The 15,313-nt window shown below is 32.9% G+C and overlaps 1 protein-coding gene across 1 annotated transcript; it reads right to left on the bottom strand.

Moving 5' to 3' along the window:
- Positions 1-483: 483 nt before the first annotated feature.
- Positions 484-13,359, bottom strand: pnpla2 (patatin-like phospholipase domain containing 2). Its single transcript, XM_048157911.1, has 9 exons — positions 12,880-13,359; positions 11,176-11,408; positions 10,899-10,964; positions 4,150-4,362; positions 3,971-4,031; positions 2,098-2,280; positions 1,831-1,963; positions 1,606-1,728; positions 484-1,096 (listed from the first exon to the last, which is right to left on the bottom strand). The coding sequence occupies exons 1-9, from the start codon at positions 13,064-13,066 to the stop codon at positions 796-798; spliced, it is 1,500 nt and encodes a 499-aa protein (XP_048013868.1). The 5' UTR covers positions 13,067-13,359; the 3' UTR covers positions 484-795.
- Positions 13,360-15,313: the final 1,954 nt, after the last annotated feature.

Genomic DNA, 15,313 nt, shown 5'->3' with positions numbered 1-15,313 from the left:
ACGAGTTATAAAATCAGAATTGCGAGTTATAGTTAGAATTGTAATATAGAGAGTCGGAATTGCGAGTTATAAAGTCAGAATTGCGAGTTATGAAGTCGGAATTGCGAGTTATAAAGTTGGAATTGCGAGTTATAGTTGGAATTGTGATATATAAAGTCAGAATTCCGAGTTATAAAGTCAGAATTGCGAGTTATAAAGTCGGAATTGAGAGTTATAGTCGGAATTGTGATATATAAAATTAGAATTACAAGTTATAAAGTCAGAATTGCGAGTTATAAAGTCAGAATTGCGAGTTATAAAGTCGGAATTGAGAGATATAAAGTCAGAATTCCGAGTTATAAAGTCAGAATTGCGAGTTATAAAGTCGGAATTGAGAGTTATAGTCGGAATTGTGAGATATAAAATCAGAATTACGAGTTATAAAGTCAGAATTGCGAGTTATAAAGTCAGAATTGTGAGTTATAGTCAGAATTGTGATATATAAAGTCACAATTACCTTTTTATTTTTTTATTTAGTGGTGGAAACAAGCTTCCATAAGACACATTTCTCCGGCTGTGAATAAATATAAAGTACTCAATTTGATTGTTTTTTTCTTTTGAATTTCTCATAGAACACTCAATTGTCTGGAGTCAGATTGTGCTCTTCTCATCAGCAGAATCAAGCTTCTCACAGACAAAAATTTGCAAAACATTTGCTTTCTTTTTGCTGATGCAGACAGAAACGTTTGACTCAAAAGTTTCTAGGCATCATCGTCACAGTGCATTGTGGGATATAATGGTCTTTTAGGCCAGAGGTTAAGGGAGGAGACTGGAGTTAGGGTCTCCGAGAGCACGCATGGTAAGACCCTCCATCGCATCTTGGTGGCTCGGGACGCTTGAGGCACTGGGGTGAGTCGAACTGGTGGTGAAAGACCCTCGGAGGTCCAGATTGATGCAGAAAAGGCCCGGCAGGAGTTGGCGCTGGTACTGGTCCAATCGCAGCATGGCGTCCAGGACTGTGGAGCTGCCCCCATAGACCCAGGATGGCAGCAGGTGTGCCGCACTAAAGCTGGCCGGGACCGACTGGGAATGTTTCAATTCCAGCTGATAAGAAAAGCTGAGAGAGAGAAAAATAACTGCTTGTCAATATTTTTGAGAATGTCTGGCTCCTTTTTTCAATGAATCAGTGTAAATTTAAACTGATTCGCTAAACCTACCTTAGTATTGGTCTGTGCGTTTTGCTAATATTTTATCAATGAAACGAATTAAAAAGAGCTTGTGATTAAACCTCATATCTCCATTGGATCCTCAAACTGTCAGTCCGACATCATAACTCCACCCACCTCTATCTATCCTGAATGAACTGCCACATGCAGTTTGGACATCTCTGCTTGTTTGCAATGCAATTATTCAAAATATGTGTGTGTGTTTATACATATATATATATATATATATATATATATATATATATATATATATATATATCGCAATATAAAAAGCTTTTTGTGGTTTCCAGAAAAAATATGTATTGTGATATATACCAAAAGCACGATATAAAATGACTTTGACATTGATCTTCTGCTCTCACTGCCCTCTGTGAGTGTGTGTTCATGTGTTTTCTCTCACCGAGCCGACACCTGCTGTGACACGCTCCTCCCTGCATGTGATAAAACACTCTGCAGCAGCTTCACTGTCTGATCCTTCATCCAGCCCACATCATCCTGAATATCTGGCAACCACTCCAACAGTCTGACAGAAGAGTAGATACATATATATTATAATATAATAGTATTTAATATCATGGCATAAACTGAAATAAGCAATTAAATGAACACCAGCTCGAGTCTTTACCTGATGCTCACTGACAGAGCTGATTCCAGAGGAAGTGTGTACGGTAACAGGATGGCAGATGCCATTCTGACAGGCAGCATGTTGCTTAGCGACTGAAACAGACTCCGCCTCTCCCTACAGGCCTCCACTAGTGCTGAAGAGAGAACACAAAGACAGTGAACACATGGCACCACACCTCACACATTACAAAGACATGCCATAGCAGTTCCATGGTGCGGTTTTAAACCATAATCAAGTGGTTAACTTCGTCCTGTAATCTGTCAGTACCTTTATGTACTCTAGGAGGCAAGTGTTCATAGATGTGCTCCTCGATGCTGGCGAGATTGTGGGACTGTGTTTCTCTGTCATCTCTGTCCTCTGACTCGTCCTCATCCTCACTGTCAGAGTCTTCCTCGGCCCCTGCACCAGCTATGGCTAGCATTCGGTGTGGACCTCGATACTGTAACAGACCTGAGACACACACACACACACACACATAATGAGGGACAGATTTGAGATGGACGGATTGTAACTGCACTTGGAATAAAGCACACGTGTTGTATGAACTTTTATGGAGTTTCTATTGCACTTTACGTCCTTTATAGGGCAGTTATGAAAGATGGTGAAAAAAATAGTAGGGACATTCTGCAAATGACTCATGTTTGTCACAGTTATTTGCATAATGTTATTTGGAAAAATAATCCCATTGCATAGGGACACATACATTAAACATTATATTTATAAATAATATATTATTATTATTATTATATATAATATGTATATATTTAATTTATACATAGTTTTTTTTTTAAATATAATTATATAACTTTATTTATAATATAAAATAATTATAAATATAACTAATATAAATAAAATCAATAAATTAAATTAATAAATTATATATATACACACACACATATACTGTATATATATAAAGTTAAAAAACATAAACATAAATATATAAAAATATAAATAAATATATATATATATATATATATATATATATATATATATATATATATATATATAGATATTTTTTCAAATATAATTATATATAACTACTATATATATAGTTATATAATTATATTTGAAAAATATATCTGTGTAAATTATTAAATATATTGTTTTCTAAATATAATTCTATGACTTTATCCATAATATAAACTAATTATAAATATAAAATAATAATTAAAATAATAAATAAATATAATAAAATAATAAATAATAATAAAATTGAAGTGTGTGTGTGTATATATATATTTTTTTTCGAATATAATTATAACTACTATATATATATAGTAGTTATATATAATTATATTTGAAAAAAAATCTGTATAAATTAAATTAATAAATACACTTTTTGCTAAACATAAATATATGACTATTCATAATATAAAATAATTATACATATAAATAATTATAAGTCAAAATAATAAAATATATATGAATTTATGTAATTACATTAAAATATAAATATGAATATGTATAATATAAAAAATATATTAATTAAATTGAAGTATATATATGTATATATATACACAGTATATTAAAATGAAGTGTATGTATATATTAATTTACATACTTTCAATAAATTAAAAAAATAAATATATGTATATATATATATATATATATATATATATATATATATTTATATATGTATACACACACATTTATGTAATTACATTAAAAAATAAATATGAAAATATATAAATATAAAAATTAAATAAATTAAAATTGAAGTATTGAAGATTATATATATATATATATATATATATGCAATGTAAGTTTCTTTGGATAAGTATCTGCCAAACATACAAAAATATCAATTTAATGCAAATATGTTTATTTAAAGAAAAGCTAAATACAGTCTCATGCTGGATCTGTTATGTCAGTATTGGTCACTAGAGGTCTCTCTAACTCCAGTGAAGCTCTCGGCATCTATCCGACTATCCACTTCAATACAGAAGTGATAAAAAATAATCTTCACCAACACAGCTGTGAAGAGCAGACAGATAATAAATGCCATTCCATATACATCTCATGATAGCTGTAATACCTGCCCATATCAGGACTAAACCAACCGTTCTGCTTCATTTAGTCCTGGACATGCTGACATGAAAAACACAAATCTGATTAACTGAAACATTTAGAAATGACTCACCGTTCTTCTTAAGGAAGTGTAAAGCATCCTTGTATCCCTGCTTGCACATATTCTTCATCACCTGAGGAAAAGAAAAGCACTTACGTAAGTAAGTCAGTGAGTATTTTTAGGCCATTTCAACAGGGAACATCCAGCAGACAGTGTTAAATGAACACCAGAGGTGTGTGTGTGTGTGTTACCATTGGATCAGGTGGGAACAGAGCTCTGGAGACCCGGTACAGGTTGGCCAGCGTGAACTGAATGGATGTGTTGGTGAAGCGGAGCTCATGGATGTTGGTTGAGCTGACGTCCCGTGGGCAGATGTCACTTTCTCCTGAGAACGGAGACACCGTGATGGTGTTTTTCAGCTCGTACTGAGGCAAATTATCACTGATGCCACCGTCCACATACCGCTGGAAGACAGAGACACAGAGAGATACCTTTTATTTTCGTCTTTATTCTTCTAAATCACTCATTTAATTTATTCTATTTTCCTAATGTTAGTTCTTTTTGATCAATTTACCTAGCCATGCTCTAGCAAACACCCAGAACATCATGACAACCACTTAACAATGCTTTAAACATTGTTTAATTTAATAATATAATATAATATAATATAATATAATATAATATAATATAAAAACATTTTTTAATTCAGTCATTTTTAAGTGCTTGTCTTTAAATTAAATTAAATTTAAAAAATGATTCATTTTTAAGGGTTTACTTGTCTTTAATTTAATTTTTTTTTTATTTGGTCATTTTTAAATGCTTACTTGTCTTTAAATTAAATTTAATTTTTTTTTATTTGGTAATTTTTAAATGCTTACTTGTCTTTAAATTAAATTTTTATTTGGTAATTTTTAAATGCTTACTTGTCTTTAAATTAAATTAAATTTAATTTAATTGCAGAGTGCATCTAACTAAACTAAACTAATCTAAACTATTTAACAAAAATAAATACATCAAGAAGGATAACTAGATGCTAGGCTTTCTTTTAATTTAATTTAATTTAATTTAATCTAATTTAATTGCAGAGTGCATCTAACTAAATAAACAATAAATAATTTAAGCAGGTAACTAGAAGCTAGTAATTACATTTTTTTATTACAATAATATTAATTTGTGAGGAAATAGTGCTTACTTGTCGTCAATTTAATTTAATAATTAAATGTAGTGCATTAAAATAACTCAACTAAACAATATATTTAACAAAAATAAAAACATTAAGAATGCAATTAGATGCTATTTATTTCATTAGTGTATTTTTGTTAATACTTAAACTTATTTCTTTTATTTTGCTCTATTTCTCACTGTATGCAAAACTTTGGTAATTCAATTGCGCGTTTTTTGGCATGCCAATAATGATCAATAAACTGAAACGGGGGGAAAAAACTAAAAACAGAAAAAGAACATTAAACCATTAAGAACAGCGTGAAAAGAACAGCATGAAAAGAACAGCATGAAAAGAACAGCGGCAGTCTTGTGGTATTTGGAGCAACACACACACACACACACACACACACACACATTATTTAGGATTCTTGTTGGAGCACACACACAGCCAACGCACATATGCAAACATACACTAATCCCGGCCTACACACACACACTGACTCATTCACTGGCAGGGAACGCAGGGAAGGCGAGCCACGTGCCACGGCACAAACACTGACTTATGGACACCAGCTCACTGATCTCACTGATCTGACATCAGCTTCACCTTTTACCTTTCAGTGACTAATTCCAGAGCTGCCATTTAAACAAACGCACTAGGAGCAAATCTCAAAAATAAAATGCTCAAAAACTCACAAACAATACAAAACTCCAGGAAAAACAAAAGAACTAGAGCAAAGATCAGAAAGCTGGCAAAGGTCACTGATCCGACTAGAGGGGAAATGAGAGAAAGTAAAGCATCAAAAACACTATTTATCCTGGCACAATCCAAATGAAAACATCATTCTTCACAAAACCACCACTGAATATAGAAGTTCCCCATTCTCAATGACACAACTTTTTAAAAACTTAAGTAATTGTTATGCAAGCTTTTACAGCACTTCAGCAACATTTAGAAATTTCCGCCCTAAATTTAGTGGTGTTTACTGTCAAACATCACTATTGCTCATACTGAGTGAGTGATTTAAACAAACCCCTAACCATCAGTAACACACTTTAGCATTTAACTTGTCCTGCATCAATAAATAAATTCTGACTTTATATCTCACAATTCTGACTTTATAACTTGCAATTCCGACTTTATTTCTCACAATTCCAACTTTATAACTCGTAATTCCGACTTTATATCTCGCAATTCCGACTTTATATCTCGCAATTCCAACTTTATAACTCACAATTCTGACTTTATATCTCGCAATTACGACTTTATATCTTGCAATTCCGACTTTATAACTTGCAATTCTGACTTTATTTCTCGCAATTCCGACTTTATAACTCGTAATTCCGACTTTATATCTCGACTTTATATCTTGCAATTCTGACTTTATAACTCGCAATTCTGACTTTATAACTCGCAATTCTGACTTTATAACTCGCAATTCCGACTTTATATCTCGCAATTCTGACTTTATATCTCGCAATTCTTACTTTATAACTCGCAATTCTGACTTTATATCTCGCAATTCCGACTTTATATCTCGCAATTCCGACTTTATATCTCGACTTTATATCTTGCAATTCTGACTTTATATCTCGCAATTCTGACTTTATATCTTGCAATTCCGACTTTATATCTCGCAATTCTGACTTTATATCTCGCAATTCCGACTTTATATCTTGCAATTTTGACTTTATTTCTCGCAATTCCGACTTTATAACTCGTAATTCCGACTTTATATCTCGACTTTATATCTTGCAATTCTGACTTTATAACTCGCAATTCTGACTTTATAACTCGCAATTCTGACTTTATAACTCGCAATTCCGACTTTATATCTCGCAATTCTGACTTTATATCTCGCAATTCTTACTTTATAACTCGCAATTCTGACTTTATATCTCGCAATTCCGACTTTATATCTCGCAATTCCGACTTTATATCTCGACTTTATATCTTGCAATTCTGACTTTATATCTCGCAATTCTGACTTTATATCTTGCAATTCCGACTTTATATCTCGCAATTCTGACTTTATATCTCGCAATTCCGACTTTATATCTTGCAATTTTGACTTTATAACTCGCAATTCTGACTTTATAACTCGCAATTCCAACTTTATATCTCGCAATTACGACTTTATATCTCGACTTTATATCTTGCAATTCTTACTTTATATCTCGCAATTCCGACTTTATATCTTGCAATTCCGACTTTATATCTCGACTTTATATCTTGCAATTCTGACTTTATATCTCGCAATTCTGACTTTATATCTCGCAATTCCGACTTTATATCTTGCAATTCCGACTTTATATCTTGCAATTCCGACTTTATATCTTGCAATTCTGACTTTATATCTCGCAATTCTGACTTTATATCTTGCAATTCCGACTTTATATCTTGCAATTCCGACTTTATATCTTGCAATTCTGACTTTATATCTCGCAATTCTGACTTTATATCTTGCAATTCCGACTTTATATCTTGCAATTCTGACTTTATATCTTGCAATTCCGACTTTATATCTTGCAATTCCGACTTTATATCTTGCAATTCCGACTTTATAACTCGCAATTCTGACTTTATAACTCGCAATTCCGACTTTATATCTCACAATTCTGACTTTACACTAGGGATGTCCAGATCCGATCACGTGATCGGAAATCGGGCCCGATCATGTGGTTTCAGACTCGATCGGAATCGGACGTTACCTCCCGATCAGGACTCGGATATATATGTATATATATTCTCATTATTTTTAACACATCTATAGTGATGCGGTGGCACAGAGTTAGGCCTGTTTCACACTGCAAGCGTAAGCGGCGTGTGAGTAGCGCATATTTTTTTCAGCGTGCATGTCAACCAACGGATGCATTCACACAGGCAGCAGGAGCAGCTCGTAAAGCGTCAGGCAGGAGCGTCGCGTAAGCAGCAGTGCCGCGATCGTCTCGGCACCGAGTCTATCCCTGTGTCTCAATCAGCTCCCTAGCTCCCTAGGTCGTGAATCAGTATATAATGAAAGTGAATGTGGCTGATACCCTGATCAGTGCCCTGACTACTGAACTAGGGAGCTGATTGAGACACGCTGCGCTGCTGACGCGCAATTAAAGTGAAAGCACACTTTTAATGGACAAAATAAATATAATTTCACACAAAAAGTGTTCAAAATGCACACAATACGCATGTCTAATGTGTTTTAACAAGAATTTGAGTATGACAGAAAAGAAAATTAAGAATCAAAAATAATAATAGAAGATTTACCCATTTAAACTTGTTTTTTATTATTTAGTTTGGGTTAAAGTATGGTGTATTATAAAAAACTAAAGTAAACTAGCCAGAAAATATGATATATATAAACATTACTTTAGTTATTACACAGACTGCAGCATACCCAAATCAAACCAAATATATTTGTTTTTATATTAGCCTTTTTTATATTTACTGTTGCACTAAAGTGAAGTGAAGTGAACAATTTATGTTATTTATTACTTGATTGTTCAAGCTACCTCACAGAAGTGCTCTGTTTGTAATTAAATAAAAAATAAGGAACGTCCTGGATCTGTTTTTTTTCGCTCTTCTTTATTCTTTTTTTGATGTATTATAGAAGTATCGGATCGGGACTCGGTATCGGCAGATACTCAAAATCAAATGACTCGGACTCGGACTCGAGGGCAAAAAAACCTGATCGGGACATCCCTACTTTACACCTCGACTTTATATCTTGCAATTCTGACTTTATATCTCGCAATTCTGACTTTATAACTCGCAATTCCGACTTTATATCTCGCAATTCCGATTTTATATCTCGACTTTATATCTTGCAATTCCGACTTTATATCTCGCAATTCCGACTTTATATCTCGACTTTATATCTTGCAATTCCGACTTTATATCTCGACTTTATATCTCGCAATTCTGACTTTATAACTCGCAATTCCGACTTTATATCTCGCAATTCCGATTTTATATCTCGACTTTATATCTTGCAATTCCGACTTTATATCTCGCAATTCCGACTTTATAACTCGCAATTCCGATTTTATATCTCGACTTTATATCTTGCAATTCCGACTTTATATCTCGCAATTCCGACTTTATATCTCGCAATTCCGATTTTATATCTCGACTTTATATCTTGCAATTCCGACTTTATATCTCGCAATTCCGACTTTATATCTCGCAATTCCGACTTTATATCTCGACTTTATATCTTGCAATTCTGACTTTATAACTCGCAATTCCGACTTTATATCTCGCAATTCCGATTTTATATCTCGACTTTATATCTTGCAATTCCGACTTTATATCTCGCAATTCCGACTTTATATCTCGACTTTATATCTTGCAATTCTGACTTTATAACTCGCAATTCCGACTTTATATCTCGCAATTCCGATTTTATATCTCGACTTTATATCTTGCAATTCCGACTTTATATCTCGCAATTCCGACTTTATATCTCGACTTTATATCTTGCAATTCCGACTTTATATCTCGCAATTCCGACTTTATATCTCGACTTTATATCTTGCAATTCTGACTTTATAACTCGCATTTCCGACTTTATATATCGCAATTCCGATTTTATATCTCGACTTTATATCTCGCAATTCCGACTTTATATCTCGCAATTCCGACTTTATATCTCGACTTTATATCTTGCAATTCTGACTTTATAACTCGCAATTCCGACTTTATATCTCGCAATTCCGACTTTATATCTCGACTTTATATCTTGCAATTCTGACTTTATAACTCGCAATTCCGACTTTATATCTCGCAATTCCGATTTTATATCTCGACTTTATATCTTGCAATTCCGACTTTATATCTCGCAATTCCGACTTTATATCTCGACTTTATATCTTGCAATTCCGACTTTATATCTCGCAATTCCGACTTTATATCTCGACTTTATATTTCGCAATTCTGACTTTATAACTCGCAATTCCGACTTTATATCTTGCAATTCCGATTTTATATCTCGACTTTATATCTTGCAATTCCGACTTTATATCTCGCAATTCCGACTTTATATCTCGACTTTATATCTTGCAATTCTGACTTTATAACTCGCAATTCTGACTTTATATCTCGCAATTCTGACTTTATATCTTGCAATTCCGACTTTATATCTCGCAATTCCGACTTTATAACTCACAATTCTGACTTTATAACTTGCAATTCTGACTTTATAACTCGCAATTCTGACTTTATAACTCGCTGACTTTATAACTCGCTGACTTTATATCTCAACTTTATATCTCGCAATTCTGACTTTATATCTCGCAATTCTGACTTTATAACTCGCAGTTCTGACTTTATATCTCGCAATTCTGACTTTATAACTCGCAGTTCTGACTTTATATCTCGCAATTCCAACTTTGAGTTTATAACTCGCAATTCTGACTTTATTTCTTGCAATTGTGAGAAAAGAAGTCAGAATTGCGAGATAAAAAGGTTTTATTTTTATTCAGAAACAAGCTTCCATAGTAATCACTTCTACCTTATTCTAAATAAATAAACTAAGACTCATAGTGTTCTGTTGCTTTGAAAAGATTAACATTGTAACTTAATTGTGACTGCATAATATTTCATTCAAATTCAAATTTTATTTTGATGTGTTATATATTTTTTAAATAATGCAATAAAACAACTCCACTGCATTTTTGTTTAGTCGACCAGCAGTAGTACTGCAAATTTAGTGACATTTGTAACAATCACGTGATGACTTGGATAGTTAGCATGCAAAAATCTAAGTGAGCACAGACAGGCTAATCATATTGCAGTTGTAAATAAATATTATGGGTAATTATATAATGACTGGACACTCACCACTCCCTGCAGGGTCGGCGGGATCAGGCCACAGTACACGGGAATGTAAGTACTGCATATACACGCCTGTACATAAAAAACAAAAGGAATTTGGACATGAATCCATAATACTGTGATCTAATTCCAAATCATGTGCATTTACTGTAAATATCCTGAATAAATGATTGTTTACAGCTGGTATTAGGAGGTCATGTGAGCTGATTATCACTAAACCTACTGGATATTAAAAATGTGCTAATGAAGATGCATTTGTGTTTGAGTGTGTGTAAGTACACACTTGCACGAGTTCCTCGTTGCTGTTGAAGTGTGTCATCAGCACGTTTTCTCCGTCTGTCACGCGGGTGAGAGAGATGCCCAGGCGGCCGGTGGCCTTGCTGTAGCTGTCGGGGGGTAGCGTGCGATGCATCATGGTCCGGATGATCTTCACCAGGTTAAAAGAGGGGTGCATCGGTCCTAGGATGCGCTTTCGGGCTTCTTTAGCCACATCAATGATGTTGGCACCGGCCTCTCCTGTCACAGGACCAGAAAGAGAGCAGTCAATGATAACACACTGACACTAAGCAACAGGTGGATGTTGTGTCATGACACACAAGAAGTGTAATCTTTGACAGCGATACCACAGACAAACTGATGATAATACCATAGTACTTTGATATATACCATGGTATTCATATGGTACACTAACAAAAAAGGAGCCTTAGTATTACATTTTGCATAAGGACAATGAAGCTTTTGCATTGTGCATGATAATTAACCACATTTCCCAATCAAATTTTCATTTTGTAATGAGAGAAAAAATAATTATATATTATTTAATTGAAAAAAATACCTAATTTTAATGAAAAATAATGTTCTGATATATTTTTTTCAATTTTCATGATAATTAAACACATTTTCCCCTCAAATTCTCATTACTGCAATGTGAGAAAAAATAATGATATATTATTTAATTGGAAAAAAATACCTAATTTGAATGAAAAATAATGTTCTGACATATATTTCATGACAATTAACCACATTTTTCCCTCAAATTCTTAATATTGTAATGTGAGAAAAATTAATAATATATTATTCAATTGGATAAATATTTAATTTTAATGAAAATAATGTTCTGACATATTTTTAATCATAATTAACCATATTTCCCCCTCGAATTCGCATTAATGTAATGAGAGAAAAAAAATAATGATGTATTATTTAAATTGAAAAAATACCTAATTTTAATTTAAAAAGTAATGTTCTGACATATTTTTCATGATAATTAACCACATTTTTCCCTCAAATTCTTATTACTGTAATGTGAGAGAAATTAATAATATACTATTTAACTGGGGAAAATATTTAATTTTAATGAAAATAATGTTCTGACATATTTTTCATCATAATTAACCACATTTTCCCCTCAAATTCTCATTAACGTAATGTGAGAAAAAAAATATATATATATTATTTAACTGGAAAAATATTTAATTTTAATGAAAATAATGTTCTAACATATTTTTCAAGATAATTAACCAGTTTCCCCTCAGAATCTCATTATTGTAATGTGTGTTAATTTAAAATATTTCATATTTATGTTTTTTGGACATTGTATCATGGTGATACCAAGGTATTTTAAACATGTACCATGGTATTTTTGGAAGTAGGCTACTCTGCAGAACTATAAACACAATACATGAACTTCAGTACAATGGTAAATCTAGAAATACCATGGTATTACCATCTGGTACCGTCAAAGTACGTTTTGTGGTATTTAAATGGCAGCCCAATCAAATAATACCATGTTTTTACCATGAAAAATATCTATAAACATGTCCTTATACGAAAAAAGCACTGCAGAGATACTGTTATAGTATAACATGGTGATATTATGGTATTTTGAGACACACCATAGTACTAAAATTCCAACAAAAACTCTGTATTACCATGACACTAAGAACATTTTATTGTGAATATTTTAATAACATAAATCTGTGTTTACCTAAACAGGCCCCGCTGACCAGCGCAGAGGCCGTGAGCGCGCCCGCGCTCGCGCCGTAAATGTGACGCGCATTCTCCACCAGAAACGGCGCGTGCTCCTGCAGACAGCTGGCCACTCCGATGTGATAGATACCCAAAAAGCCACAGCCAGCGAAAGAGATATTCCACGGAGAGTCGAGAGGGAACATGTTGATTTCTTCTGGAAAACCTTCAAATAAAGTTAATAAATCCCTCTGGATTTACAGTTACTTTCGTTTACGATCCATAAATGACATTGGATGGAGCTTCTAACGTTTATAACTGCCTAAACACTAACGTCTCGCGGTTAAAAAGTTTTTAAAGTGATGAACAATCACTGACACACGCCTCCTGAATGAACTTGTGTTGTCTCCGCTAGCTTGTTGAATAACTTCGCGTACTGTGACCGGTGTTTTGATGTACTCCTCGCGGCTCCTCCGTCACAATTACTAAACAGGTCACAAACATCGTTGGGGAGGGGCGTATTGACATTGGGCGTGGCTGAGGTGCTCTCAGCCAATCAGAGACTGCGCTCGAGGACCCCATCCCCTTTTTCTTAGCTGTCATTTGAAATGTTTCCTCGAATGTGTCCAGCGGTCACGCGCCCTTATCAGTTGTGTTGTTATATTGAATTTATTTATTTGTTCTTGCCTTATGACGTAATTCAGCTCATAATGACTAAGTCATTTTGATTTTTAAATGTCAAAATAGTTAAAAGATATAAAATATTTTAAAATTTTGAATTTTGCTGAAAAATCCATTAAATAGCTTATAATACATTAAGTACAGATATGTATTATTCTTTCAATAGTATTTAACATCAAAAATGTATATTCTTATTAAATCAGTGTCAATAAACAGCTATACTGTATGTTATTTGAGTGGTGTTTTCCACCTTTGTACAGTGTTTTACAACATTTCTTACCAGGGATCCTCCCAAATGACATGGGTTTAAAAATATGTCCTCTCTGGGGATTGTAAAGGACAGTGTACTGTTGTGTTTGCAATGTTTTTATGATTTATTTACATGGGGACGTTCTCACATAAAAATGTGTTTTGAGTTCTGGGATGTCAGAGAGTTCAAGGTTCACAGGGACGACACACTAAATGAACTAAAATTATGTGTTCATCATATCTGAGTTCCACAAATCAAAATTCTCGGCATCTTTCCTGAAATTCTTTCCATGCCTGGCAGTGGGGAACATTACAGTTTGTCCAAAAACACATTTGTTACAGTATTCATAACATTTAGATGTTCATATTTATATAAGCTGTTATAAAGTTATATGTTATGTAACAAATATAAGAATTTAAAAATGGTCTGAAGGTTGTAGCTAAATGTCAGTGATATTTTTGCACTTTGAGCATCTACACTAAAAACTAAATAAACGGTTCATCATGCAAGAGATATGTTGATAACTAATATGAACTTTTTTTTTTTAATTTAGCATTAACTTTTTAAGTTAAAATGTTCATATATCTTATGTCCAGCGCAGCATTTTTTTTTTTTTTTTTTTTTTTTTTTTTAGGTTTTTCGCAATTTATTATTTAAATTTTTCACTAGATCCTGCTGTGTGGAAAAAAATTTAAAACCCTAATTTTTGTGGCAATCAAAAAAGACTGAATTTTTTTATTTCAATGAAATGTATGTACTATATTTTAGTTCGATAACGTTTTTTATTTAATATTTTGTATTTTTAGGGGATTTTATGGCACTAAATGATATTTATGCAGTAGTTATAATCCATTTATAGACCTGAAAATAAAATTTCCAACTTAAATTGTCATAAATCTTGAATGCTTTGGAGCACAGATATCTTTTAAAGAAGACACTTGGCAGATTATTCCTGAAAAAGTAAAAAAAGTAAAAAAAAAGTGAAACTAAAAAATGTTATAGAAGTTTACGTTTATTATTATGAAAAATGCATAACAATAGTATTTTAAATATATATTTTCCAAAACATGTTTTACTCTAAAACTGTGAAAAACTCAAACCATAAATCTTTGTGTTTCAAATTTGAGGTTGATATCTCAAAAAATGAGCTTTCAGTAAGATTTTGTGTGGGTGCAGTACCAAACGCTTCCACTAGATGAAATTCGCTTCCAATGTACGGAGCCCAGCACATGACATGCAGGGAAAAAAATAGTACAATAAATTGTGTGCACAATTTACTAATTTGTTCCCCTTAGTATGATTAGTACATTTAAATTTAATAAATCGCGCACACAATTTATAAATCGAGGGAACAAAATAGTAAATCGTGGGAACAAAATAGTAAATCATGTGCATGATTTAGCAAAACGAGGGAACAAAATAGTAAATTATGCTCACAATTTAGCAAAACGAGGGAACAAAATAGTAAATCATGGGAACAAAATAGTAAATCGTGCGCACAATTTAGCAAAACGATGGAACG

This window comes from Megalobrama amblycephala, linkage group LG15 (genome assembly GCF_018812025.1).
Source record: "Megalobrama amblycephala isolate DHTTF-2021 linkage group LG15, ASM1881202v1, whole genome shotgun sequence".
NCBI lineage: Eukaryota > Metazoa > Chordata > Actinopteri > Cypriniformes > Xenocyprididae > Megalobrama > Megalobrama amblycephala.
Note: the sequence above shows the minus strand (reverse complement) of the source record. Positions and strands in the feature narration are given on the sequence as shown.

Bases quoted from the DNA above. Each gene is read 5' to 3' on its own strand.
- pnpla2 (XM_048157911.1), bottom strand. From the start codon at position 13,066: ATGTTCCCTCTCGACTCTCCGTGGAATATCTCTTTCGCTGGCTGTGGC. The intron at 4,032-4,149 runs GTAACACACACA...TCTTTTCCTCAG, and splicing joins TGTTCCCACCTGATCCAATG to GTGATGAAGAATATGTGCAA. The intron at 1,097-1,605 runs GTGAGAGAAAAC...TCTCTCTCTCAG, and splicing joins TCACAGCAGGTGTCGGCTCG to CTTTTCTTATCAGCTGGAAT.